General features: G+C 51.2%; 1 protein-coding gene across 24 annotated transcripts in view; it reads left to right on the forward strand.

Moving 5' to 3' along the window:
* The window catches only part of LOC104003703 (uncharacterized), a 65,302-nt gene that overhangs the window by 36,481 nt on the left and 1,723 nt on the right, over positions 1–27,098 (forward strand). For 11 of the 24 annotated variants that reach the window (XM_054676053.2, XM_054676058.2, XM_054676054.2 and 8 more), the window contains 5 exons: positions 866–1,008; positions 12,929–13,098; positions 17,696–17,802; positions 18,242–18,352; positions 20,264–23,312. In XM_054676053.2, the coding sequence (XP_054532028.1) occupies positions 866–1,008; positions 12,929–13,098; positions 17,696–17,802; positions 18,242–18,352; positions 20,264–20,419 (687 nt within the window). In that variant the 3' untranslated portion in view covers positions 20,420–23,312. Of the gene's footprint in view, positions 1–865; positions 1,009–12,928; positions 13,099–17,695; positions 17,803–17,918; positions 18,104–18,241; positions 18,459–18,870; positions 18,989–20,263; positions 23,313–25,585; positions 26,969–27,098 lie in introns of those variants that run through there. The other 13 variants (XR_010156190.1, XR_010156191.1, XM_054676059.1 and 10 more) reach the window with 13 other exon arrangements.

Genomic DNA, 27,098 nt, shown 5'->3' on the forward strand with positions numbered 1-27,098 from the left:
CAAGGAGAGGTCTTCGATCCCTGGTCATGCTGATTTGATTCCCTGTGGCATTGGGGGCCCTAGGCTGAGAGCTTTAAGCCCAGTCTCTCAATAATCCTAAGAATCCAGTGAGCCAGAAGAGGGCACAGGACCAGAGAGTCTCTCCAGGTGCGCCACACAGTCTTTGAGCCGTGTCAGAGCTGGATTGTTTACCTGGGGCTGGCTGTCTGGAGGACCCAGGCATTGTCCCACACACCAGGGAAGTTGGCCTGTGGGTAACTCATTCTTGAATGCAGACACCTGCCTATGCCATCAGGGTGACCCAGGAGGGTGAGAGAGCAGGACATCTCAGCCACTTGAGATTGACTTGAATGAGCAAGAGCCAGGAAGGGAGCCCCACAGAGGGAAAGGCTGGTATTAGAGGTGGCCAAGGCCATCCAGGTTGCTGGAACATTCCACATGGGCTCCTGGATGTCAAACAGCAGTTTCCCTGGGGGCCCTTCTTGGTGGAAGGGTGGGGGTTAGTCCAGTGAGGGGAAACAACACTCAGCATGAGAGGCACAATTAACCCCTGTGGGTCGGCAGCCTGGCCCAGATCAAAGGCTTCCTGACCGATAGAGGTTGTTATGTGGCCCTGAGGAGTGAAGACTGCCTGGGTTCATGCTGCTTTGTTACATTTGTGAGTGAGGGGCAGGTCTGGAGAGTGTCTGATGGCGCATAAGGAGCTGTTTCTGTGCAGTTGTTGGTTCTGGTTTGCAAAACCATGGGATATCACTAGTTTGTTTGACTCTGGGGATATCTGAAAAATCTCTGGAAGACTTAGAGTAGCATCGGTTGTAGGTCATCTTAACTGTACGGTTTCAATGCACGCACCTACATCTCGCAGTGTACGCAGGTCACACGGTGTGTCATAGAGACAGGAAAGACTGGGACAGATGGTTGCAGCCCCGTGGAAGCCCCCCTGACTCTGAGGGTGGCTGAGGGGAAACTCTGGAAATCCTCATGGAGTAGAAACCATCCAGAGCCCAGGTGAGAGGTGGCTGCAGGTCACCCCAGGACACTTCTGCAGCCCCGACCGAAGGCAGCCCGGGGTCTCCCATCCCCTGGGTATATTTGTTAAAAATGTGTCCATCATATATGAATTTGGGTTTGGTATTTGGTTCCCTCGTTGTGTCTTGTTCTGTATTTTTGTGTTAATGTCAATACCGTATTGTTTGGACCACTATAGCTCTTCTATGTCATTTGTAATCAGGGAGCATAATACATCCATGTACTTTGTATTTCCCAGTGGTGAGATTGCTAGATGACATAGTAATTGTATTTTTAATTTGAGGAGGAACTGCCAACTATTGCTCATAGTGTGTACACCCATTTACATTCCCACCAGTAGTGTCTAAGAGTTTCCCTCTCTGTAAATTTACACTTGTGATTGCCTTTTAAAAATTCTGTTTTTGCTTTTGGCAACATTCATTTTATGTGGATGGGGACACTGTCTTAGTGTGATTTGATTTAAATTTTTGTGATGATTAGTGATGTGGGCAAGCTTTTTTTTTTTAACCTGTTCATTTCCTGCCTTCTTTTCAGAAATGTCTATCAGTTCTTTGCCCAAGTTTTGTTGGATTAGTTGGTTTTGTGTATTTTCCTACTTTATGTTAGTTTCTGGTATATGTCAGATGAACACCTTCAGCTCCATGATTCCTTATACTTACCGCCTCACAGCATCCTGTGCTCATTCTGTCTCTTCCGCTCAATGACCACTGCCTGTGTCCCATTCTTCTCCCTCCCCAGGGCAGGGCCCAGACCTCCTGCCTCCCATGGAAGCCTGGCCCAATGCGGGGCCAGCCACATGGCACAGTGTCCAGGGCCTTTCTGAGTGGTGGACAGGCCAGTTGGCATGGAAAATGGCGTCTGGGGTTTCTGAGTTGACTGTTGAATGCAGACTCAGCCCACTCAAAACCAGTCACCACCACTGCCACCCAAGCAAGCCACCTGGGAGCCTGGAAATTGCTCTGCCCACCTCTTGCCATGGGCACAGACACATACCATAGGGAGGACTGCCAACAGACCCAGCCCACCTGCCCCTGGTCCCCAAGGATGACATTCAGGGGCCTGGGGATCACCCCAGCCCACCAACCACAACCTGTGTCCATGCAGGCTCCCACAGGGCCTAAGGATAGGCTGACCCCTCCCAGAGAACCCCCACCCCACAAGTACCCAAGTACTTCACCCAGGGACCTGGGTATAGACCTGCCCTGCCCTCCACTTCTGGCATGTGCTTGCACCAGCAGGGGGCCTAACAACAGGCCAGACCACCTGATGCCAGCATCAGGTCCCATGCCATCGTGGGACCTGGGGATCACCCTGCTCTACCCATGAGCACCATCAGGGGCCCCGGGGCAGGTTCATCCCACCTGGCATATGTATGCATGAACTAGAAATGTGTTTGCCTGCTGGGCATGGTGGCTCACGCCTGTGATCACAGCACTTTGGGAGGCCAAGGCGGGTGGATCACCTGAGGTCAGGAGTTTGAGACCAGCCTGGCCAACATGGTGAAACCCTGTCTCTACTAAAAATACAAAAATTAGCCAGGCGTGCTGGCATATGCCTGTAGTCCCAGCTACTCTGGAGGCTGATGCAGGAGAATCGCTTGAACTCAGGAGGCAGAGGTTGCAGTGGGCCAAGATTGCGCCACTGCTCTTCAGCCTGGGGGATAGATTGAGACTCCATCTCAACAGCAAAAAAAAAAAGTGAGAAAGAAAAATGTGTTTGCCGCTGTGATACTTTCAACAACTCAGAGACATGGGGAAGCAGTTGATACGACATAAAAAAAAGCCCGTGGCAGATCCAGCTGACAGATGTGATGGCAGTTCTGCTGCTATGAAAGCAGTCTTTCTTTGACATTAAGGTTTGTCACAGCTCTTGAAAATTTGGCAGTGAGGTTGAAGGTCTCTCAGAAATTCCACGGATCCTTGTATTGCGTATGCATGAATAAAGTTAGAAAACTTTTTTTATCTTTCTCTAGAAATGAATATGAACTTGGGTTAACTTTCTGAGTCAGTTCCCTTGGAAACCTGGAAAAGGTGGAATGTCATCTGTGTTGGGTTACCAGACTACAAATAAAAATGGCCCAGAGTTGGTCATCATTATCTGAATTGGGAGAGCTATGAATGAATTGTGAAACAATGGGGGCATCTCGAGTTAGAGAAGAGTATTTGCAATTTTTGAAGTCTGCCATCAATTGGACTTTGCTATTGTTAGAAATGTTTTGAAGTCTGTGGTCAACTTTTTCGTGGCTGGCTTTGGAGAAAAAATCAAGAGGTAAACCATACTTTGGGTTTCCCTGAGCGCAGTGGTGTTTGTAACTAGGCATGTCCGTTGCTGGGACCCTTGAAAACTTTGACCATGGGACTGTTAAAAGAAATCTCAGTTTCTTTTTGGGACACAGGCTTCTAAGCTTGGTAGCCCTGTGCCCACCCATGTGACCTTGTTGCTTTGCACGTGAGGTGTCACTTGGGGAGCAGGATCCAGAGAATAGCTCCTGGCCTGAAGTGTGGACAGCCGTGAGGATTCCTGCTAAAGACACAGGCAGGATACATCTGCTGGCACACGGTGTTTCATGTCTTATATCCTTCTACGTGATACCAATGGCACTATTGGCTTCATGGGGACTATTTTAGTCGTGTGAATGTTAGATGTATAAGTGAGCTAAGGCCAACTGAGGGCACAGTGGTGTGTCAGTGTCACTAATCATCAGAGAAACACAAATCAAAACCACAATGAGATCTCACCCCAGTTAAAACAGGCCTTTGTCAAAAAGACAGGCAATAATGAACGCTGGTGAGGTCGTGGGGAAAGGGGAGCCCTCAAACACTGTTGGTGGGAATGTAAACTCCCGACCTCAAATGATCCGCCGGACTTCTCAGCCTCCCAAAGTGCTGCTGAGATTACAGATGTGAGCCACCATGCCTGGCCACAAATGGTATCGTTTTATTTTATATGCGATGGTTCGTTTCAAGTATATTGAATACAGTTCCCTTCTGCCTGTTTGTGTTGTATCACAAAACTCATATTGAAGCTCTAAAACCAGAGCATTTGTAAGCCACTCCTGGATTTTGAATGGGGCATGGATGGACTCAACCTCTTTTAATTCCTCCAAAGAATCCCATGAGATTTAAAAAAAACTTTCACTTTAGATTCAAGGGGTACATGTGCAGGTTTGTTATGTGGGTATATTGTGCAGTGCTAAGGTTTGGGGTATGAATGATCCCCAGCACCCAGACAGGACCCAATATGTAGGTTTTCAGCGCTTGCCCCTCTCCCTCTCAGCCCCCTGCGGTTGTCCCCAGTGTCTATTGTTCCATCTTGATGTCCATGTGTACCCAGTGCTTAGCTCCCACTTGAAGTGAGAACGTGGTATATGGTGGCTCACGCCTGTAATCCCAGCACTTTGGGAAGCCGAGGCGGGTGGATCACAAAAAAAAAAAAGATAAAATGAATAAAGGCTACAAATAAACAGTCAGATGAAGAGATAATATAAGGCAAAGACTGGAAGACTCCCAAGTACAGAAGTTTCTGTCCTAATGGAGTTGGACACATGGATGAGTTGGTTTTTTTTGTTGTTGCCCAGGCTGGAGTACAGTGGCACTATCTCAGCTCACTGCAGCCTCTGCCTCCCGTGCTCAAGTGATCGTCCCCCTCAGCCTCCCAAGTAGCAGGGACCACAGGCATGTGCCACCATACCCAGCTAATTTTTTTGTTTATTTTTGTAGAGATGGGGTCTCTCTATATTGCCCAGGCCGGTGGTGAACTCCTGGGTTCGAGCCATTCACCCACCTCGCCCTCCGGAAGTGCTGGGATTATAGGCATGAGCCACTGCGCCTGGCCGTGGATGAGTTCTTATTCACCTTCCTGTCGGCCTCCACATGAAGCTCCCCAAACCTTGTCCTCTTTGGCCTTGTAAAAAATATATATAATTAAAAAATTAAAGACAGGGTCTTACTATGTTGCCCAGGCTGGTCTTAAACTCCTGGTCTCAAGTGATCCACCCACCTCGTCCTCCCTTAGTGCTGGGATTACAAGATTAGAGATGCCAGCTGTCAGGTGGCTAGGTAGATTCAGTGTAAAGTCCTAGAAGACGCATTTTAGTAAAAACAGCTAGCCACCTGACAGCTGGCATCCATCCATTCAGTGAAAATTGTTGGGCACTGTGGATACTGTGGAGGAGGCAGCAGTCGCAGCCGGCCTGCAGAGTGAGATGCAGTGCCGGAGGGCTTCAGGAGGAGGTGGCATTGTGATTGGTGTCTGAAGAGTGTCTCCATGATAATGGAGTCAGTGCAAAGTCCCAAAGACCGGGAAGGAGTAAGGGGAAAGGACGGTTCATATCCAGCTGCCCCACTCCAGAAAAAAAAAAAAGGAGGAAAGGACGGGTGCCAGCAAGGTAGGACAAGGGGGACCTCTGGAGTGTTTTTTTTCCAGTGGGGGAGGGGTGTGCTCAGATGTGCATGCCAAGCGCCTGGGCTGCCGTAGGGAAACAGCAGAGGGGCTGGGACCTGTGATTGGGAGTCTCCAGGTGAGAGGGGTGGCCTGTGGGGACTGGGGATCAGGTGAGGCTGGGAGTGGGGTATAGAGGTGGGAGCAGCTGGACAGGCCCAGTGAGGATGCAGGGGCAGCTGCCCAGGGCTAGACTCTGGCTGCCCTGGTGGTAGGAGGTCTGGGGAGGCAGCTGCTTAGCTCAGGCTTGGGCACGTCCATCTGGTGTGTCTGAAACATAAGCCAGCAGGGCGCAGACTCGTCAGTGAGAGCATTCCTGAGCCCAGTATCCAAGAAGCAAGGGAGGTCGGGAAGGTGCTGCTATGAGGCAGGGGGAGGTCCCCAGAAGTCCAGATGAGAGCATGGTGTGCGTGGAAAGTGCTGCGCAGTTTTGGCATCAGTGAAGTCACAGGGGGCTGTGTGTGAACAGGTGTGCTTGGGCATGTCACCAGGGAGGCCTTGAGACATGAGCGGGTTCGGGTTGGCTTTCCTGGAGACCAGGACGTGGGATAGTGTCGGGGCTGAGGCATGGACAGTCTTCCTGCACCCCCAACCCCTCCTTGGAGCTTTCAGACACTGCAGATAATTACCAGGTGATGTGATAAATACTACCTGTGGAGGGTGCCTTGGGCAGGGAGGACAGGGCGGCCAGGAGGGGTACCCTTTGGGCCCCTGCTCTGAGCTGCTCATCAGGAAAGGTGAGAAGCTCCTACAGGCCTGGTGTCAGAGCCTGGCGAGACCCTGTGAGGTCTTGAAAGTAGCAGATGCTCCCTACAGTCTGTGCGTGGCCGTCTCAGGGAATCCACCCAGTAACTGTTGTAGTTATCCCTGCTCTCTAGGTAGGAGACTGAGGCCAGGAAGGGAAAGGATGCTGTGATACCCACACTATCAGTGGCTGGGGTTGAGTTTGAACCCAGGGACTCTAGGACCCCTGCCTCTGCCATCCTGCCTCTGAGTTTGGGAGTTGGACTTGTTCCATCAAGTGCCAGGCCAGCCCTGCTGCTGGGTGCTCCCAGGCATTCACAAGCTGACAATTCTGAAGGGCCCACGCACTTGGCCATGCTTCAGTCTGTGTCCTCACATCACAGGTGGGTGCTGGAATAACAAATGCTGCAAATGGCACTGGGGGTGTTGGCCAGGCTCTGGGGGCACAGGAGCTCTGCCCATGCCCACAGTTGGCCTGTGCTGACGTCCCTCCATCACAGCTGAGTGGCACCAGCCCTTCCATTGAGCTGAAGTCTTCCTCCCATTCCTTCAGTGTGGTCTTTGTGGCTCAGAGAATTTGTGGCCAGGTACAGGATCTGGGGTGGCCCCTGTTTCTCTGCTCTGTGGCCTTTGACAGTGGGCAGGATCTGAGGCCAGGCCCACCTGCAGCAGGTGTTACAAAGAGGCAAATTGGCGCTTAATGTTGGGAAGAACTCGCCAACCAAACACAGTCCCACTATCTTTGGAGGTAGTGAGCTCCCCATTGGGGAAGGTATGTAAGCTGACCTTTCTGGGATGCTGGAAGATCAGAGGGCAAACACTTGAGATTCCGTGATCCTAATATTGACTCCAATGCTATGATGCTTGGATTTGAAGTCAGTTCTATTTAGCCAGTTTACCAAGTGTCTCCTTGGTGCAGGACACCAGGAGACACAAAATGTCCGGGATAATATTGGGTTTCTGGCTCCCAGGGGTCCCTGAGATGTTGTTCCAGCGGTTCTGGAGTATGGGCCAGGCACAGCTTGCATCTGGACCCATCCGCATTGCTCGCTCATTGTGAGCCTCATGACTGCAGTTGAGGATGTCATGCCCCCATGCGCCCCCCAACCCCACCCCGCCATGGCCTTCACCATGGCCCACTCAGGGCACGAGGATTTCCGGGTGATTCCTGTGGTCAGCTTCCTGGACCTGACAGTGGGGTGGGGCTGCAATGAGACGCCAGTTGCAGGAAGTGGTTTGCACAGCCTTCCTGGTGTCATGGGTCACTGTCTGGCCGAGTGGCTTTGGGCAGGTCCCTTCCCCTCTCAGCCTGCAGGTTCCTATGCCAGGAGCTCCCTTCTTGCCCCACCAGGGCCTTGTTTTCCCAGATACAGAGGTGGGGCAGATCCCAGCCCGTTGAAACAGACAAGGTTTTGGAGGCCACATTGGGCCCATTTCTCAGAGGGGCAGTGTGGCTGGGTGCTGAGCCAGGCACTGGACTGGCCCCTTGAGCCTCCTGTCAGGCTGAGGCCCCCGAGGCACTGTGGGCTGCTGGTGCCAGTACACAGGAGTGATAAGGAGATGAAAGTCACTAGGATGGTGGGGCGGCATCCCCGCCGGGCTGTGTTTGCAGCTGCCCCTGGCTGGAGGCCAGCTTGGCCCTGGAACACTCCTCAAGGAACAAGGACACAGAGAGCCAACTCAGCCAGCCTCCACCTAGCACCCCAATCAGCACTCCCTTCTTCCCATGACCCCTACCCTCTGCCCGGCTCCTGAAACCGGCCAAGGAGCTAATGGACACCCACCAGGGTCTTAATGAGTGAGCCAGGGTTAATGGGTTACTGGGCCCGGTGACACATTGACCAGTCTCCCAGGGCTCTCAAGGTCCAGACTGGCCTGGCCTTGAAGGTCTTAGCTCGGCCACCTCCTTTTCCAGCTTTGACACCTCGGGGCTCAGGACGGGCCTAGGGTGGTCAAGAGGTCCCCTGCAGCCCTCACTTCCTGGAAAAGCCTCCATTTCCTGGCCTTCAGGCTCAGGTGGTTCCTTCTGCCTGTCAGGTCCTCCCCAAATCCAATCCCACCTCCGGCTGGATTCCCAAGGCCCCTATTCTGGTGTCTGCCCCTTCCGTAGGGCTCTTCCCCCTGGGGTGACCATACTGTCTCATGCCCAGCCAGGTCAGGGCTCCTTGAGAGAAGAATCTGGAGGGGCCAGGATTTGATGAGAGAATGAATGATGGAATGAAAGAAGGAATGTAAGCGCGCACCTTGCTGAGAGTGACAATACTGGCAGGCTGCAGACCATGTGTGGACCTCGATCTGAGGGCTGAGAGGCTTGGGCCTGTCAGCCCTGTGGGGGCACCCACCCCATCTCATTGAATGGGGCAGAGCAGGTGAGGGTGTGATGGATGGATGGGCCTCGTCCCCCTGCTCCCACTGTCTGGGGTCCTCTGTCAGCCTGTCTTGTCAGACCCCTGAAATTGGGGGTTGAGGAAGGACCCTCCTGGATCATGTGACTCCCTTCAGTCCAGGTGACCAGGGTCCTTGGAGTGACATCTCTTAGAGCCCCACCTGTAGCTCTGCAAGCTGGGGAGAGGGCCTGTTAGGAGAGGCATCCCCTGCCCTGGGGTTGTAGAGGTGAACTAGGCTCCTCAGACCTTGTGGGGCCTCAGATGCTTACATCTCCAGCCCCTCCTGGCGTGGGCATCTGGCTGCCGCCCAGCTCTGTGGCCCCATCTCCCAGGGAACCTTTGGTCTAATCTGCCTTCCACTGAAACCTGGCCTCATTCAGCCCCACCAAGGCCGTCAGAGCTCAGGTCTCTCATTCAGGGTTTGAGACCCCACCGGACTCAGACCTGCAGCGGTCCCAGATCACACAGCCCCAGGGATGGGACCAGCAGCCAGCCATTGTCCCACCTGCAGCAGTTCTTGTGCCTTTAATGCCTCCCCCGCACCGCACTGCCCGCCCGCATGCTGCCTGGGGAGGCGGGGAGGAGAGGAGCTGGGTCACAGCGGGGAATCTTAGCTTGGTTTTAGTGTGCTGCTGGACGACCAGATCCAGAGTCCGGTGAGCCAGTGAGTGAGGGCAGCTGGCTGTGGCCCAGCGCTGTGTGACCCGGAGGAGCCACTCATCCTCTCTGAGATGCTGGACATCATAGGTGGGGAAGCTCAGGCCAGGGGACTCCCAGGAGTGTCTGGAGGCCTGAGTCCCATTCTCAGCTCTGCCGTGTGCTTGCTGCGCTCTAGAGGAGTTCCTCTTCCTCTCCGAGCCTCGGTTTATGCACCTGCGCAGTGGGAGTGAGTTGCACTTCGGGGTGAAGGGGGAAACTCACATGGGCACATCCTGCAGAGGGATCCCACAGAAGGGGAGAGCCCTGGGTTCTCTATCCAACTGCGTCTGGGCTAGGGGGCGCCTCTGTTTCTTGGCTAAGTGGGTTTGAGAGAGGTATGCCGGTGGGTGAGGGAGGGCTGGGGCAGAGTCACCTGACTTACTCGAAGAAGCCCTTGAGAGAGCCGTGGCTTCTTGGAATTGAGAGGGAAGAGTGGGCCAGACGCAGTGGTCATGCGTGTAATCCCAGCACTTTGAGAGGCCAAGGCGGGCGGATCACGAGGTCAAGAGATCGAGACCATCCTGGCCAACATGGTGAAACCTCCTCTCTACTAAAAATAGAAAAATTAGCTGGGCGTGGTGGTGCATGCCTGTAATCTGAGCTACTCGGGAGGCTGAGGTGGGAGAATCACCTGAACCCGGGAGGTAGAGGTTGCAGTGAGCCGAGATCGCGTCACTACACTCCAGCCTGGGCAACAGAGTGAGACTCTGTCTCAAAAAAAAAAAAAGGAGGGGAGAGTGCAGCATGAAGAAACAGACCCAGGAGGATCTGGCAGCCCTGAATGGGGGTGGGGGGTCAGCTCTGGAGTAGAGCCAGAGCTGTGATGGGGTTGGGGGACCCTGTGTCCTTGGGCCATGCTTGCCTCACTCCTGGGTTCTGTTTGTGGCTGTGGATTGGGGTGGGGCAGGGCCGGTTGTGCCAGGGGTCATTGCCCAACTCCAGGGGGCGCCTGCCACCTCTCAGCTATATATATCTGGGGATATATATATAGTTCTTTCCACAGGTTTCCAGCAGGTAGTGGTTATTAAATCTTACTGAAGGGGTGTTTTTTCTAATTCTCAACACTGCACCGCACGGGTAGACAGCGTGGAAGATGGATTCCAACTCCAGGTCTGGGTAGTAAGCGTCCAGTCCAGGGATGTAGACAGGCCTGGAGAAGCCACAGAGATCTGTGCGTTCTCATACCCAGGGATAGTGACTCCATTCTGGGGGCTGGCAGGGTAAGGGGTGGGTGGGTCCTGGGCTTACCCGCAGGTCTGCAGACCTCCTGGGGCCAGCTGACCTCGGTAAATCCCTTTTGTCTAAGCTTCAGTTTCCTGCCTGCGAATGGGGTTGGGGCTGTGCTCTGGTTTCACCCTTGTGGCTCTGGGGTTGTGGTGACAAAGCCATCAAGCTGGGTTGAAGGATTAACCAGGAAACTTCAGACTGGCTGCCATGTCTATCTCTTCCTCATACTCCTCTCTCTGCTGCATCCTGGGAAGCTGCTCTGCTCAGCCTAGATGAGGCTCAGTTGTGTGTGTGCGCACGTGCTTGCACGTGTGTTGGAAGTGGGTGGTACTGACACCAGAGTCAGTGTCTCTGGGTGAGTGAGGCTTGCACATTTCTGGGGACAGGGAACTCACTACCTTATGTGCCCAGGACAAGAGCTGTGGGGTCTGCAGAAGACTTCTAGGCCAGCCCCTGCAGTCTTTCCTTGGGTGACATGGCTTCCCCAGACCCACTTCCCCCTAGGTGCCCTGTCTGCATTCAGGGGGTAGAGGGCTGACTGGGACAAAATGTGACACACTCAGCATGCGAGGAGAAGCCTCCTTCGTTCTGTAGGCCCTACCTCTGTTGACATGGCCTTTGATAAAGTGCCTCCCCTCCTGTCTCCCCTTTCTGGAATCCTCAGCTGCTGCCAGGCTTCAGCTGTGCCCCATCAAAGGCAGCTCTGTCTCCCTACTTTCCCCAGCCCAGGGTTTTCCTTTTGGGGTCAGCTGCGGGGGTCTGAGCCATCCTTTGCGCACTCAGACTTTCTTCCTGCCCACCTGCTGCTGTGAATCCTGCCTGTCTTATATGCTCTCAGGCAGAGAGGACACTGCTGAGCAGGCCGGGGCAGGGGACAGAGCCCTGTGGCTCTCCACTTTAGACCCCTCCCGGCTGACTGCCATGGAATGCAGCCACTTAGCAGGGCCAAATCCCCTGATGTTCCTGTTGGCTGTCTAGCCTTCAGGGACAGGTCATGGGGCCTTGGTTCCTGCCCTGACATCTTCCCAGTCACCCTGATCTTCAGCGGGAGGAATAGCCAGGGAAAGGACTTGGTCATAGCACCTCCACCCTAGGGCTATTGAGGATCTCACAGTTGTGTGTCTGGTGGGTTCTGTCCAGAGCCCATTTGAGAGCAGTGGATGACAGGACAGGCCTATGTGACCCAGGCAGGCAGCAATATTGGGTCAGCCTTCATGTCCCCTTCTGTCAGCTGGGGCAGCCTGGAAGCATGATTGTGGGGTAGGTGTTATGGGCACGGAATAAACCTCAGGTGGAGGCTGCAGGGGCTCTCCGGCACTGTAGGCACAGCAGGCCCAGGAGCAGGGGAGGGAGCCATGACTCAGGGAGCCTCTGGCCCATATCCTTGGCAGATGAGGGCCACAGGGGAATGGGCAGAAGTGTCCAAGGTCCCCTGGGCTGGGCCCGCGGCTGTTCCTGGCTCAGACTTCTTGGTGGGCTGGTCAGAAACATGCAGTAACTTGGGGCAGTTACCAAGTGGCCAAGCGTGCACTGCTGGGCTGTGTGAGCTTGGGCCAGCTCAGGCCCTCTCTGGGCCCTGCCTTTCTGGGCTGTTCAGGTGGTTCCTTGGGCCTGGGGTGCTAATGTTTCTGGATGGGCAGCAGAACCAGTCTGCACTCAGGGCCCCAGGCCATGTTCCCGGAACACACCTTTGGCATTGACAGCAGCGTGTGGTGAGGCCCCTTAGGCTGGGTTCTGGTCTAGTGCCAGGGGCGCCACTATCCACCGCCTCCAGAGCCATCTCTGCGACACTGGCTGTGCGTTCAGATGTTCTGAACAGGGACAGGGAGAGCCAGAGAGGGAACCAGCCTGGGGCTCACTGGAGGGGTTCGTGGGCAGACAGCGCCCTTTGGAGGGAACCGAGCCTGGGACGTGGGAACCCTATTCCCCGGCTCACAACACCTCCCACCCGGGGCCCTCCCAGGGCTGCATGAAGTTTAGTCACCTGGTGACAGGCTGAGTTACCGTGCAGAGTCACTGTGTGCCTCCTTGCTGCTGTGACGTCAGCCTCCCCATCCTCCTGGCTAGGCTGGGCCTCTGTGAGAGGCCTGCCTGTCCTGCACCCTGTGTAGATGCCTTCCACTGTCCCCCAGGGCTGCTGGGCACCCCCTGGCTGGCCTCTTGTCCGCTCTGGGACTAGGTAAGCTTATGGGTTCTCTGGCAGCTCCTGCTCCTTCCCTGCCTCTGCTCCTCCTTGGAGGCGCCCACTCCCAGGACTGGACAGCATGCACACGTTCTGGGAGGAGGGAAGGAGACACTGGGCTTGTGTTTCTGAGGCCCGACTTTAGACTGTGCTCTGTTGGGGAGGTGCCAGGGAGTGTCTGAGGCTGGGCCTGACCCTGCTCATTGCCCCGTGGATGCAGCAGAGCCATGAAGATGAAGTTAGTGGTGCTGGGTCTGCTGGCCGTGGTCCTGGTGCTGGTCATTGTTGGCCTCTGTCTCTGGCTGCCCTTGGCCTCCAAGGAACCTGACAACCATGTGTACGCAAGGGCTGTGCAGCTGCGGATGCCAAGCACTGTTCAGAGATTGGGAGGTAAGCAGGGCAGGGCATGGGGGCATGGGCCCTGGAAACTGGGCAAGTGGACCTTGGCAATACCTTAGCCTCTCTGAGACTCAGTTTCCCCACATGTAAGCAGGCTGCCTGGGCATGGGGTGTCCGAGGTGCATAGAGCCACCTGTTCTTTGCTTGGACTGTCTCAGTAGCCTCTGGGTAGGGGACGGTGACCCCGAGAGCAGGGTGTGGGTCTCCTAGAGCCCAACAGGGCCCTTTTTTTCAGTTCTAAACTGCACTTTCAGTTTATGCACTTTTCAGTGGATAAACTGCACTGTTTTGTTGTTTGGTTGTTATTTTTACTTGTTTCTCTTTTTATTTTTAGTTATTTATTTATTGTGAGATGGAGTCTCGCTCTTTCGCCCAGGCTGGAGTGCAGTGGCGAGATCTCAGCTCACTGCAACCTCCATCTCCCGGGTTCAAGTGATTCTTATGCCTCAGCCTCCCAAGTAGCTGGGATTACAGGCATGTAGCACCATGCACAGGTATTTTTTTTTTTCCCGAGACAGAGTCTCGCTGTGTCACCCAGGCTGGAGTGCAGTGGCGTGATCTCACCTCACTGCAGCCTCCACCTTCCAGGTTCAAGTGATTCTCCTGCCTCAGCCTCCTGAGTAGCTGGGATTACAGGCATGCATCACCACACCCGGCTAATTTTTGTATTTTTAGTAGCGATGGGGTTTCACTATATTGATCAGGCTGGTCTTGAACTCCTGACCTCAGGTGATTCACCCGCCTTGGCGTCCCAAAGTGCTGGGATTCCAGGCATGAGCCGCCACACCCAGCTGACTTTTATCTTTTTAGTAGAGACGGGGTTTCATCCTGTTGGCCAGGCTGGTCTTGAACTCCTGACCTTAATTGATCCACTTGCCTCAGCCTCCCAAAGTGCTGGGATTACAGGCATGAGCTACCGCACCTGGCCTTTAGTGATGATTTCTGAGATCTTGGTGCGCTCATCACCCAAGCAGTGTACACTGTACCTAGTGTGTAGTCTTTTATCCTTCATCACCCTCCCCTCCCACTCTTCCCCTTGAGTACCCAGAGTCCATTATATCATCCTTTTTTTTTTTTTTTTTTTTTTTGAGATGGAGTCTCACTCTGTTGCCTAGGCTGGAGTGCAATGGTGTGGTCTCAGCTCACTGCAACCTTTTCCACCTCCTGAGTTCAAGTGATTCTCCTACCTCAGCCTTCCACTAGCTGGCATTACAGGCACCCACCACCATGCTTGGCTAAATTTTTTTGATATTATTCATAAAGCCAGGGTTTCACCTTGTTGGCCAGGCTGGTCTTGTACTTCTGACCTCAGGTGATCTGCCTGCCTTGGCCTCCCATAGTGCTGGGATTACAGGCATGAGCCAGCATGCTGGGGACCCCATTATATCATTCTTTTTTTTTTTTTTTTTGAGATGGAGTTTTGCTCTTGTCATTTAGGCTGGAGTGGGGTGCAATGGTGCAGTCTTGGCTCACTGCAACCTCCACCTCCCAGTTCAAGAGGTTCTCCTGCCTCAGCCTCCCGAGTAGCTGGGACTACCCACGTGTGCCACCATGCCCAGCTAATTTTTCTGTTATTAGTAGAGACGGGATTTCACCATGTTCTTCAGACTGGTCTCAAACTCCTGACCTTAGGTGATCCACCTGCCTCAGCCTCCCAAAGTGCTGGGATTACAGGCATGAGCCACCGCGCCCAGCCCATTATATCATTCTTATGTCTTTGCATCCTCATAGCTTAGCTTTGGTATAAAACTGTTTTGGAATTATCATCCTTGGCTACTAGGATCAGTGATAAGGGTGACACTAGACTGAGGCTGGACAGGCCACTCCTGGGCAGATGTCTTTGCAGAAGTATTTTTTGTGTAAGGTTGTGATGGCCTTTGTGTAATGTTGTGAGTTGTGTTTTTGAGGCAGGGTCTTGCTCTATCACCTGGGCTGGAGTGCAGTGGCACTGTCAAGGCTCACTGTAGCCCCAACCTGCTGGACTGAAGCAATCCTCTCACCTCAATCCTCTCACCTCAGCCTCCCAAAGTGCTGGGATTACAGGCATGAGCCACTATACCCAGCCGAGAATGGGGCACTTGTGCAGGAGAGTCCTCTCTTCATGGCCTTTCCCTGGCTCTATTTTTCAGAGTTGATTTTTGTTTTTTTGTTTTGTTTTGTTTTGAGATGGAGTCTCGCTCTGTTGCACAGGCTGGAGTGCAGTGGCAGAATCTCGGCTCACTGCAACCTCTGCCTCCTGGGTTCAAGCGATTCTCCCACCTCAGCCTCCCCAGTAGCTGGGATTACAGGCACCCACCATCATGCCTGGATAACCTGGATAACTTTTGTATTTTTGTAGAGATGGGGTTTCACCATGTTGGTCAGGCTGGTCTTGAACTCCTGACATCAGGTGATCCACCCACCTCAGCCTCCCAAAGTGCTGGGACTACAGGTGTGAGCCACCGTGCCTGGCCGCAGCTCTATTTTGACAATTTTCACAGCCTCTTCCCACTTCCGGTGGCTGCCAGCATTCCTTGGCTTGTGGCTGCCTCACTCCAGTCTCTGTCTCCATGGTCATACTGGTTTCTCCTCTGCTGTGTATCCTCTCCTCTGTGTGTCTGTCTTACAAGGACACTGTGGTCACATTCAGGGCACATCTAGATAATCCAGGATCATCTCCTCCTCTCAAAATCTTTAACATACTTTAGGCCAGGTGCGGTGGCTCATGCCTGTAATCCCAGCACTTTGGGAGGCTAAGGAGGGTGGATCACTTGAGGTCAGGAGTTGGAGAACAGCCTGGCCAACACAGTAAAACACCATCTCTACTAAAAATACAAAAATTAGCCAGGCATAGTGGTGCATGCTTGTAGTCCTAGCTACTCAGGAGGCTGAGGCAGGAGAATCGCTTCAACCTGGGAGGTGGAGTTTGCAGTGAGCCGAGATCGTGCCACACACTCCAGCCTGGATGATAGAGCAAGACTCCCTCTCAAAAAACAACAACAACAACAACAAAACACACACACACACGCAAAAGGCCGGGCATGGTGGCTCATGCCTGTGATCCCAGCACTTTGAGAGGCAAAGGCAGGCAGATCACTTGAGGCCAGGAGTTTGAGGTCAGCCTGAACAATATGGTGAAACCTCGTCCCTACTAAAAATACAAAAAAATTAGCTGGGCATGGTGGCGAACGCCTGTAGTCTCAGGGGACTGTGGCACAAGAATCACTGGAACCTGGGAGGCGGAGGTTGCAGTGAGCTGAGACACGCCGTTGCACTCCAGCCTGGGCAACAGAGTGAGGCTCTGTCTCAAAAAAAAAAAAAAAAAAATCTTTAACATACTTTTCCACTTAAGGTATTAGTCACTCTTGTGCTGTATAAGGTAATATCCACAGGTTTTGGGAATTAGGATGCGGGTGGATCTTTCTGGGGCGGGGGGCAACTTTCAACCCATTACATAGGGTGACCCCAACCTGTGTCCCAACCCCTCTCCAGGGGTTCAACTTCTCAGCAGAGTCTGTGGCCAGGCCTGAAGGGAGGGTGAACATGTACCACCACCTTGTGGAGACGCTCAAGTTTGTCAGGGGCAGAGGTGGAGGCTGGGGGACCCTCAAAGCCACCTGAAGCTCCAGGTGAGGTTGCTGAGGTTGCTGGGCTGGTGGGCCGTCCTCCTCCCTGGCTCAGGACTTGGCATGAAACGAGGGTCAGGCCTGGTAGGGGGAAGTTGGAGGGATATGTATGTGGTTCTAGGCCAGGGCAGGACTGAAAGGGATCCTGGGGTGGCAGGTACAGGGGTCAGGTGCAGGAGGGGCACCATATCTCAAAGGACCTGGAGGGTGAGCAGAGTCTAGACCTAGCCTGGGCTTGAGGGAGGCCTGGCCACAAGGTAGAGGACAGACTGGAGGTGGCCCCCATGGGAGCTGAGCTCATCCTGCCCTTGGTTCTGCGGATCCCGTCTGGCCCCTCACTGACTGACCCTGCTGCCTGCCCACCCACCCCAGAATGCCTCCTGGGACCTGCTGGGGGAGACCCTGGCCCAGCTCATCTGTTGATCGATGGCCGGGGGAACCACCAGCTCAGCCACTACAGCTTGGCCGGGGCTTGGGGCCACGGGACAGGCATGTCCCATGTGTCTGTGCTGAAGGAGGATGTCAGCGCCGTGGCTGCCACCAGCATCATCAACACACCGTGTGCGGGTGTGGGGGGGAAGGTGGATGGCTTCATTCCTCCTCTCCTAGAACTGCACTCCCCCAGCCCCATGTCCCCTCACTTGTCCCCATAAGGCAGCACCTTGCTTTTGCCCTTTTTCTCCTCCTCTATTTCAAAAGAGGCTCCCACCCCTCACATCGCTGGCTGGAAAGGCTGCTGCTGGGGTGGCCCTGAGCCAAGATTTACCTGGGAATGGGAGGCCTCACTCAGAAGGGTGCCCGGATATGGGGGCACAGGTGGGTCTTTGGGGACCCCTCCTGGGTGGTGCCAGGGAGAGAATAGCGGCTTCAGCATGCTTTGGGGCAGCTGTAAAACGAGGGGGTCCTGCAAAGCGTGCAGGGTAAGTGGTGTGTGGTGGGAGCCCCGGGTCCTAGCCCAGGCTCTTCTGCCTCCACGGCTGCAGCTTTGGAGCGATGGTGTATTCACCACGGACAGGCATCATCCTCAACAACGAGCTCCTGGACTTATGCGAGCGATGCCCCCGGGGTTCCGGCACCACCCCCTCACCTGGTGAGAACAAGGCTTCCCACCCGGGGTGCACAAGGGCCCCCCACCAGGGGAGAGGAGGGAGGGGGCTGGGCTGGGGCTGCATGCTAACCCCTGGATGGGTCACTGCACTCGCCAAGACGCTGTTTGCTCAGCAGTGAGTGGAGACAGGGTGGGTGGAGCTCCCGGAAGGTGCTGGCCCCCAGTTCCAGGCGAGCGTTCCCCATCCTCCATGGTGCCCTCCATCTTGATCAACAAAGCCCAGGGGTCGAAGCTAGTGATTGGCGGGGCTGGCGGGGAGCTCATCATCTCTGCTGTGGCCCAGGTGAGTCTGGGGCTCCTGGCTCGAGTGTCTCCTCTCTGGGCGGCATACTGTCTGACTCTCTCTGGAGTGGGGATGTGAGGGCTGACGTAGGGTAGCAGGGTGCCCCCTTTCTCCCTGCAACCCTCCTCTCTCCCCCAGGCCATCATGAACAAGCTGTGGCTTGGCTTTGACCTGAGAGCAGCCATTGCAGCCCCCATCCTGCATGTCAACAGCAAGGGCTGTGTGGAGTACGAGCCCAACTTCAGCCAGGTGAGGCTGAGGTCCGAGCTGGATGCCTAGGGCGGAGCCCACTCCCCAAATCCGTGCTGCTCAAAGCCACCTGGGAGGAACTCAGTCACTGAGATTCTTAGGCCAGGTACACTTCAACTTTGGGGGCCATAGGAGTTGGGGACCTTGATGGGTAAGGCTGTCAGTGGCCTCCAGGCCAGTTCTGTGGCCTCCAAGACAGAGAGCAGGGTGTTGTCTACGCTGCTCCCAGGCTGAGGATCTCAGCACCTTGGTCTCTGGTCTGTGGTTGATGCCATTTTTCAGAAGTGAGTTTTCCTGGCTGAGGCCTCTCAGACTCTCCCTCATGGTGTCTTTTTCCTTGTGTGATTTGTAACTTATATTTGCAACTTTATTTGTAAAAGAGGTTGTTTTTCCTGTGGCAGTCTGTAAAGTGATTTTCTTCTGGGGCACTAGGGCATTGGTGGTAATTTTTACTCTGTCTCTGTCTCTCTCTCTCTCTCTCTATATATATATATATATAATTTTTTTTTTTGAGACAGCATCTCAATCTGTTGCCCAGGCTGGAGTGCAGTGTTGCGATCACAGCTCGCTACAGCCTTGACTTCCTGGGCTGAAGTGATCCTTCCTCCTCAGGCTCCCAAGGAGCTAGGACTACAGGTGTGTGCCACCGCACCTGGATAGTTTTTCTTTTTGTGTTTTTCATAGAGACAGGGTCTCTCACCATGTTGCCTAGGCTGGTCTTGAACTCCTGAGCTCAAGCAATCTTCCCACCTTGGCCTTCCAAAATGCTGGGATTATAGGCGTGAGCCACCATGCCCAGCCTACAAACATTTTTTTGATTCCCCACAGAAGCCCATGGTGCAGCTCCAGGGGCTGAATTCTCCTGGCTGACTCCCTCTCCATCCTTAGACAGAGACTCAGCTTCCTCAGAGCATCTTTGGGTTGATGGATGCCCTTTGTTAGGATCTATTTAAAAGATTGATAGCGGCCGGGCGTGGTGGCTCATGCCTGTAATCCCAGCACTTTGGGAGGCAGAGGTGGGTGGATCACGAGGTCAGGAGTTCGAGACCAGCCTGGCCAATATGGTTAAACTTCGTCTCTACTAAAAATACAAAAAAATTAGCTGGGCATGGTGGCGCATGCCTGTAGTCCCAGATACTCAGGAGGTTGAGGCAGGAGAATCACTGGAACCCAGGAGGCAGAGGGGGCAATGAGCCGAGATTGTGTCACTGACTCTAGCCCAGGCAACAGAACGAGACTCCATCTCAAAAAAAAAAAAAAAAAAAAAATCGCACAATTTATAAATTGCGAAAGGAGTCTTTTTTTAATTCTTTTCTTTCTTTCTTTCTTTGCTTTTTTTTTTTTTTTTTTTTTTTTTGAGACAGGGTTTGCTCTGTCATTCAGCTGGAGTGCAGTGGTGCAATCACGGCTCACTGCACCCTTAACCTCCTGGGCTCAAGCCATCCTCCTGCCTCAGCCTCCCAAGTAGTTGGGACTACAGATGTGCAACATCACACCTGGCCAATTTTTAAAATTTCTTGTAGAGACAGGGCCTCGCTATGTTGCTCAGGCTGGTCTTGAACTCCTGGTCTCAAGCCATCCTCCCTCCTTGGCCTCCCAAAATGCTGGGATTACAGGCTTGAGCCACTATCCCTGACAGGATTTATTCATTTTTTTTCTCCAACTTGTATTTTAAGTTCAGGGGTCCATGTGCAGGATGTGCAGGTTTATTAAATAGATAAACATGTGCCTTTGTGGTTTGCTGCACAGATTAACCCATCACCTAGGTATTAAGCCCAGCGTCCATTAGCTATTCTTCCTGAAGCTCTCCCCCATCCCCTGACTTACTTTCCTTCCTTCCTTTCCTCCTTTCCTTCCTTCTTTCCTTCTTTTCTTTTCTTCCTTCCTTCCTTTCTTTTCTCTTTTTTTCAGAGTCTCACTCTGTTGCCCAGGCTGCAGTGCAGTGGCACGATCTCAGCTCACTGCAACTTCTGCCTCCCAGGTTCAAGGAATTCTCCTGCCTCAGCCTCCCAAGTATCTAAAATTACAGGGATGTGCCACCACACCTGCCTCATTTTGTGTTTTTAGTAGAGACGGGGTTTCACCATGTGGCCAGGCTGGTCTTAAAATCCTGGCCTCAAGTGATCCGCCTGCCTTGGCCTCCCAAAGTGCTGGGATTACAGGTGTGAGCCACAGTGGCACTTTTATAAAGGGTTACAGCCTGCAGGGTGGCCATCCGCCACTTTCAAAAGCATAGCCTCTGGCAGAAACCAGAGTCAGGCCCAAAAAACCAGCAAGGAGCCGGTTTTTGAAATGATCAACAAAATTGATAGACTGCTAGCAAGACTAATAAAGAAGACAAGAGAGAAGAATCAAATAGACACAATAAAAAATGATAAAGCGGAGATCACCACTGATCCCACAGAAATACAGACTACCGTCAGAGAATACTGTAAACACCTCTATGCAAATAAACTAGAAAATCTGGAAGAAATGGATAAATTCCTCGACACCTACACCCTCCCAAGACTAAACCAGGAAGAAGTTGAATCTCTGAATAGACCAATAACAGGCTCTGAAATTGAGACAATAATTAATAGCTTACCAACCAAAAAAAGTCCAGGACCAGATGGATTCACAGCCGAATTCTACCAGAGGTAGAAGGAGGAGCTGGTACCATTCCTTCTGAAACGATTCCAATCAATAGAAAAAGAGGGAATCCTCCCTAACTCATTTTATGAGGCCAGCATCATCCTGATACCAAAGCCTGGCAGAGACACAACATAAAAAGAGAATTTTAGACCAATATCCCTGATGAACATCTATGCAAAAATCCTCAAGAAAATACTGGCAAACTGAATCCAGCAGCACATCAAAAAGCTTATCCGCCATAATCAAGTGGGCTTCATCCCTGGGATGCAAGGCTGGTTCAACATATGCAAATCAATAAACGTAATCCAGCATATAAACAGAACCAAAGACAAAAACCACATGATTATCTCAATAGATGCAGAAAAGGCCTTTGACAAAATTCAACAGCCCTTCATGCTAAAAACTCTCAATAAATTAGGTATTGATGGGACGTATCTCAAAATAATAAGAGCTATTTATGACAAACCCACAAAGTATCATACTGAATAGGCAAAAACTGGAAGCATTCCCTTTGAAAACTGGCACAAGACAGGGATGCCCTCTCTCACCACTCCTGTTCAACATAGTGTTGGAAGTTCTGGCCAGGGCAATCAGGCAGGAGAAAGAAATAAAGAGTATTCAATTAGGAAAAGAAGAAGTCAAATTGTCCCTGTTTGCAGATGACATGATTGTATATTTAGAAAACCCGATCATCTCAGCCCAAAATCTCCTTAAGGTGATAAACAACTTCAGCAAAGTCTCAGGATACAAAATCAATGTTCAAAAATCACAAGCATTCCTATACACCAATAACAGACAGAGAGCCAAATCATGAGTGAACTCCCATTCACAATTGCTTCAAAGAGAATAAAATACCTAGGAATCCAACTTACAAGGGATGTGAAGGACCTCTTCAAGGAGAACTACAAACCACTGCTCAACAAAATAAAAGAGGATACAAACAAATGGGAGAACATTCCATGCTCATGGATAGGAAGAATCAATATCGTGAAAATGGCCATACTCCCCAAGGTAATTTATAGATTCAATGCCATCCCCATCAAGCTACCAATGGCTTTCTTCAAAGAATTGGAAAAAACTGCTTTAAAGTTCATATGGAACCAAAAAAGAGCCTGCATTGCCAAGTCAATCCTAAGCCAAAAGAACAAAGCTAGAGGCATCATGCTACCTGACTTCAAATTATACTACAAGGCTATAGTAACCAAAACAGCATGGTACTGGTACCAAAACAGAGATATAAACCAATGGAACAGAACAGAGCCCTCAGAAATAATACCACACATCTACAACTATCTGATCTTTGACAAACCTGACAAAAACAAGAAATGGGGAAAGGATTCTATATTTAACAAATGGTGCTGGGAAAACTGGCTAGCCACATGTAGAAAGCTGAAACTGGATCCCTTCTTTACACCTTATACAAAAATTAATTCAAGGTGGATTAAAGACTTAAACGTTAGACCTAAAACCATAAAAACTCTAGAAGAAAACCTAGGCAATACCATTCAGGACATAGGCATGGGCAAGGACTTCATGTCTAAAACACCAAAAGCAATGGCAACAGAAGCCAAAATTGACAAGTGGGATCTAATTAAACTAAAGAGCTTCTGCACAGCAAAAGAAACTACCATCAGAGTGAACAGGCAATCTACAGAATGGGAGAAAATGTTTGCAATCTACTCATCTGACAAAGGGCTAATATCCAGAATCTACAAAGAACTCAAACAAATTTACAAGAAAAAAACAACCCCATCAACAAGTGGGTGAAGGATATGAACAGACACTTCTCAAAAGAAGACATCTGTGCAGCCAACAGGCACATGAAAAAATGCTCATCATCAGTGGCCATCAGAGAAATGCAAATCAAAACCACAATGAGATACCATCTCACACCCGTTAGAATGGCGATCATTAAAAAGTCAGGAAACAACAGGTGCTGGAGAGGATGTGGAGAAATAGGAACACTGTGACACTGTTGATGGGACTGTAAACTAGTTCAAGCATTGTGGAAGACAGTGTGGCAATTCCTCAGGGATCTAGAACTAGAAATACCATTTGACCCAGCCATCCCATTACTGGGTATACACCCAAAGGATTATAAATGATGCTTCTATAAAGACACATGCACACGTATGTTTATTGCGGCACTATTCACAATAGCAAAGACTTGGAACCAACCCAAATGTCCATCAATGATAGACTGGATTAAGAAAATGTGGCACATACATACCATGGAATACTATGCAGCCATAAAAAAGGAGGAGTTCATGTCCTTTGCAGGGACACGGATGAAGCTGGAAACCATCATTCTGAGCAAACTATCACAAGGACGGAAAACCAAACACCACATGTTATCACTCACAGGTGGGAATTGAACAATGAGAACACTTGGACACAGGGTGGGGATCATCACACACTAGGGCCTGTCGTGGGGTGGGGGTAGGGGGGAGGGATAGCATTAGGAGATATATCTAATGTAAATGACGAGTTAATGGGTGCAGCACACCAACATGGCACATGTATACGTATGTAACAAACCTGCGCATTGTGCACATGTACCCTGGAACTTAAAGTATAATATTAATAATAAAAAGAGTCAGCCCCCTAGCCTGGCAGTGCTGCTCTACAGGCACCCTCAGCCCTGATCCCTCCAGTGCACCTAGGGGACACAGTTTACAGGACTGAGTCAGTGGGACACCCTGTTCCTTTACACTCCCAGTCATGGGCTCAGATTCTGCAGTTGTCTCACTGCTGGAGGGAGGAGCCTGCATCAGTCACCCTCAAAGAAGACATGAAATTATTTCACCTGTAAAGGCAAGAAACTGTTCGCAGCACTGGGGGCAGGCTTGGGGAAGACGAGGTTTGTGAGGATGTTGAGAATTCATGCAGCTCATCCTTCAGCCCTATAGCTTTCCAGAGAAGTGTATAATGGGGGTCACTAGGCATGTGAGTAACTGATTTGGTGAAAGATGCCACTTCAGATCAAAAGTGCATTTCCCCTTCCCCAAGGTGTCAGCAACACTGAAACATATTTGACTAACTTTATAGAGGAAGATTAAGATAGAGGATGAGAGAGACATAAGGCCTCAGGAATATCTTAGCCGATAGAAAGCCTGCTGGAAGCTGCATTTCCAATATGATTAGACTGATTGAAAACCTTGAAACTAAACACTTCCAAAGGAGACTGGGACCCATTTCTCCTGAGAATGACAACACAAAAAATAGTAGAGGAAACCAACAAACCAAAAGCAGACACTGTTTCAGATCTATTGAAAATCCTCAAGATAGTCTCATAATATAATATTCAAAATATCTAGGATACAATTCAAAGAAACACTTGTTATATCAAGAAGTAGAAAAATTCACCATTTGAATGAGAAAAGGCAATCCAGACATCAATGCTGAGATGATTTAGGGTTGAAATTACCTGACAGATATATTGAAATCAGCCACCGTAAAATCCTGTTGATGAGCAATTTCAGGCATTCTTGAAAAAAATGAAAAAGGATAAATTCTCAGAAAAAGTAGAAGTCATAAAATCAAACTAAATATAAATACAAATAAAATAAATGAAAAATTTAAAAATACCTCTCTGGAGAGACTCAAGAACAAGTAACTATGAAACTAAAATCCACGCATTAGAGAAGACACTTAACACTGTTAACTAGAGAAGCACAAACCATAGTTATCACAGCCCAGCAGGGCGAGCAATCGGTCTGCTCAGAAGTGAGAGGCCTGAAAAAAAAACTCCTGGTGTCCCTGATGGTGAAATCTGGCCCCTGATCCCAGGGTTCCTCCCTCTTCATGCTCGGAGGGCTAGACCTAGCAGTGAAGGGTTCCCAACCTCACCCTATGTGGCACCTCCAGAAGGCAGAGCCCATTCTCACTGATATTCCCGATCTCCAATAACACAAAGTGAAAGGGAATGTCTTAACCAGAGTACTGGGTCTTGGCCTATCTGAACATATTTCAAAGCTTAAATGTACAGTGAGCGTAGGATGCTGAGCAGAGGCCCCCTGGACAGTGGCTGGAGTTGGGAGCAGTGCAGGATGGAAGGACAGGTCAGGGGCCCTGAGCACCTGCACCTGCACCTGCACCTGCACCTGCCCGGGGTGGACATGACTACCGCATCCACCAGAGGGCGCTGTGGTCTAAGCAACTAATCAGAGCTCCCCAGATCCTCTGCTGTTTTCCCTCCACTTGCTGGTGTTTCTGTGCCCTCCAGATGGTGTTGCTCCTCCCCCTTCTACGACCTTTCCACTTTTCAGCCATAACCTTGTCTGAGGTCAAAGGAGGGGGTTGTGCAACCTCCAGAAAGGGAGAAATTTGCATGGAGCCCTCCCACTCTGAGGATATGGGTGACAGATAAGAAGGGCTGGTGGGATCAGTCCTGGTGGTAGCTCAGGAAGCAGAGCCTGGAGCATCTCCACTATGGCCTGGGCTCCACTGCTTCTCACCCTCCTCGCTCACTGCACAGGTGGCTGCCTGCAAGGAATTCAGGGAGCATTCCTGGATGTCACCTGGGCTGATGATCTGTTCCTCCTGCCTGGGAACCAGTCTTCATCTCTCCCCACTGATCTCTGTGTTGCTCTCTTCTTGCAGGTTCTTGGGCCAATTTTATGCTGACTCAGCCCCACTCTGTGTCGGAGTCTCCGGGGCAGACGGTCACCATCTCCTGCACCCGCAGCAGTGGCAGCATTGCCAGCGACTATGTGCAGTGGTACCAGCAGCGCCCGGGCAGTGCCCCCACCACTGTGATCTATGAGGATAACCGAAGACCCTCTGGGGTCCCTGATCGGTTCTCTGGCTCCATCGGCAGCTCCTCCAACTCTGCCTCCCTCACCATCTCTGGACTGAAGTCTGAGGACGAGGCTGACTACTACTGTCAGTCTTATGACAGCAGCAGTTATCACACAGTGCTCCAGACCCATGGGGAAGTGAGACAAAATCTCCCCAGAATGTCCCTACCTTGATCTGCCCTCAGCCTGTCCCCACCAGCGAGGGCTGCATTTTCCTGTCTCCTGCTTGAACTTTGGAGGTAAAATTTTCTGTTCATAGTTTCTGTATTTTCTTTCCAAAACACAAACATTTTCTCCCCAGTCTTGACGGGTGATCCTCTAATCCCTTTGTGATCACTGCATGGAACACACGTAATTCAAAACTGTGTTTCTAAACATCGGCGCTATTGACACTGTGGGCTGGATCATTCCTTGTGATGAGGGAAGCTCTCTGCATTACAGTTCATTTAGAAACAACTTTTGTGTCCATAAGTCAGACGCCAGTAGCAACCTGCTCCCTGTTATGACAAAAATAATATATCACTATTTCTGTATATGTCCAGGGAGGGGTCACACTAGTTTGAGAACAGGAGAATGTAGAAAAGCTGCATCTGTCAAGAAGGCTTTGGCAAGGAATCCCATTCGTACCATTCAGCTGGACATGAGGCTGGAGGCATTAGCTCTCTGCTTCTGCTTTCCCATCTGGTAGGAAAACAGGTGCCTAGAACTCAAATTACGGTTTCATGGATGGATAATGTTCTACGCAAAATGGGGTCAGACAACCTATTACCTATTCAGATGGAATCTTCTCTCACTCACTGTGCAGTTTAACTTTTGGCAAACTAGATGTCCCATAAATACTTTAAATTTTTTACAGAAAGTTCATGAAAATACATAGACCCCCATCTTTATTTATTCTTCCAGGGAGTACTTTTCAAGCATAGGATACAAAGATGAATAATAATCTAACACAAGTTCTTGTACCCTCGGAGTTTAGTTTTTAGAATATATGAGACAATAAACAAGAGCAGTGACCGAGCTGAGTGGACAATGATGTCCTTCCTTTTCCCATAGGGCTGGATCAAATTTGGTCCCACCTCTACTTTCATGCCCTCGAACGTACAGTGTCCAGTATACCCCCAGTAACTGCATGTGGATGTTTACATTTAAATTATTTGAATAAGATTAAAAATTATATTTCTCAGTCCCACTGGCTGCGTTTCAATTATGTCATTAACTCATGTGACCCGTGGTTCCCATGCCAGAGAGTGCAGATGCAGGACATTCCCATCATGGCAGAAGATCTTACTGGACGGTGACTTAGCACAACTTTACCT

This window comes from Pan troglodytes, chromosome 23, assembly GCF_028858775.2.
Source record: "Pan troglodytes isolate AG18354 chromosome 23, NHGRI_mPanTro3-v2.0_pri, whole genome shotgun sequence".
Classification (NCBI taxonomy): Eukaryota; Metazoa; Chordata; class Mammalia; order Primates; family Hominidae; genus Pan; species Pan troglodytes.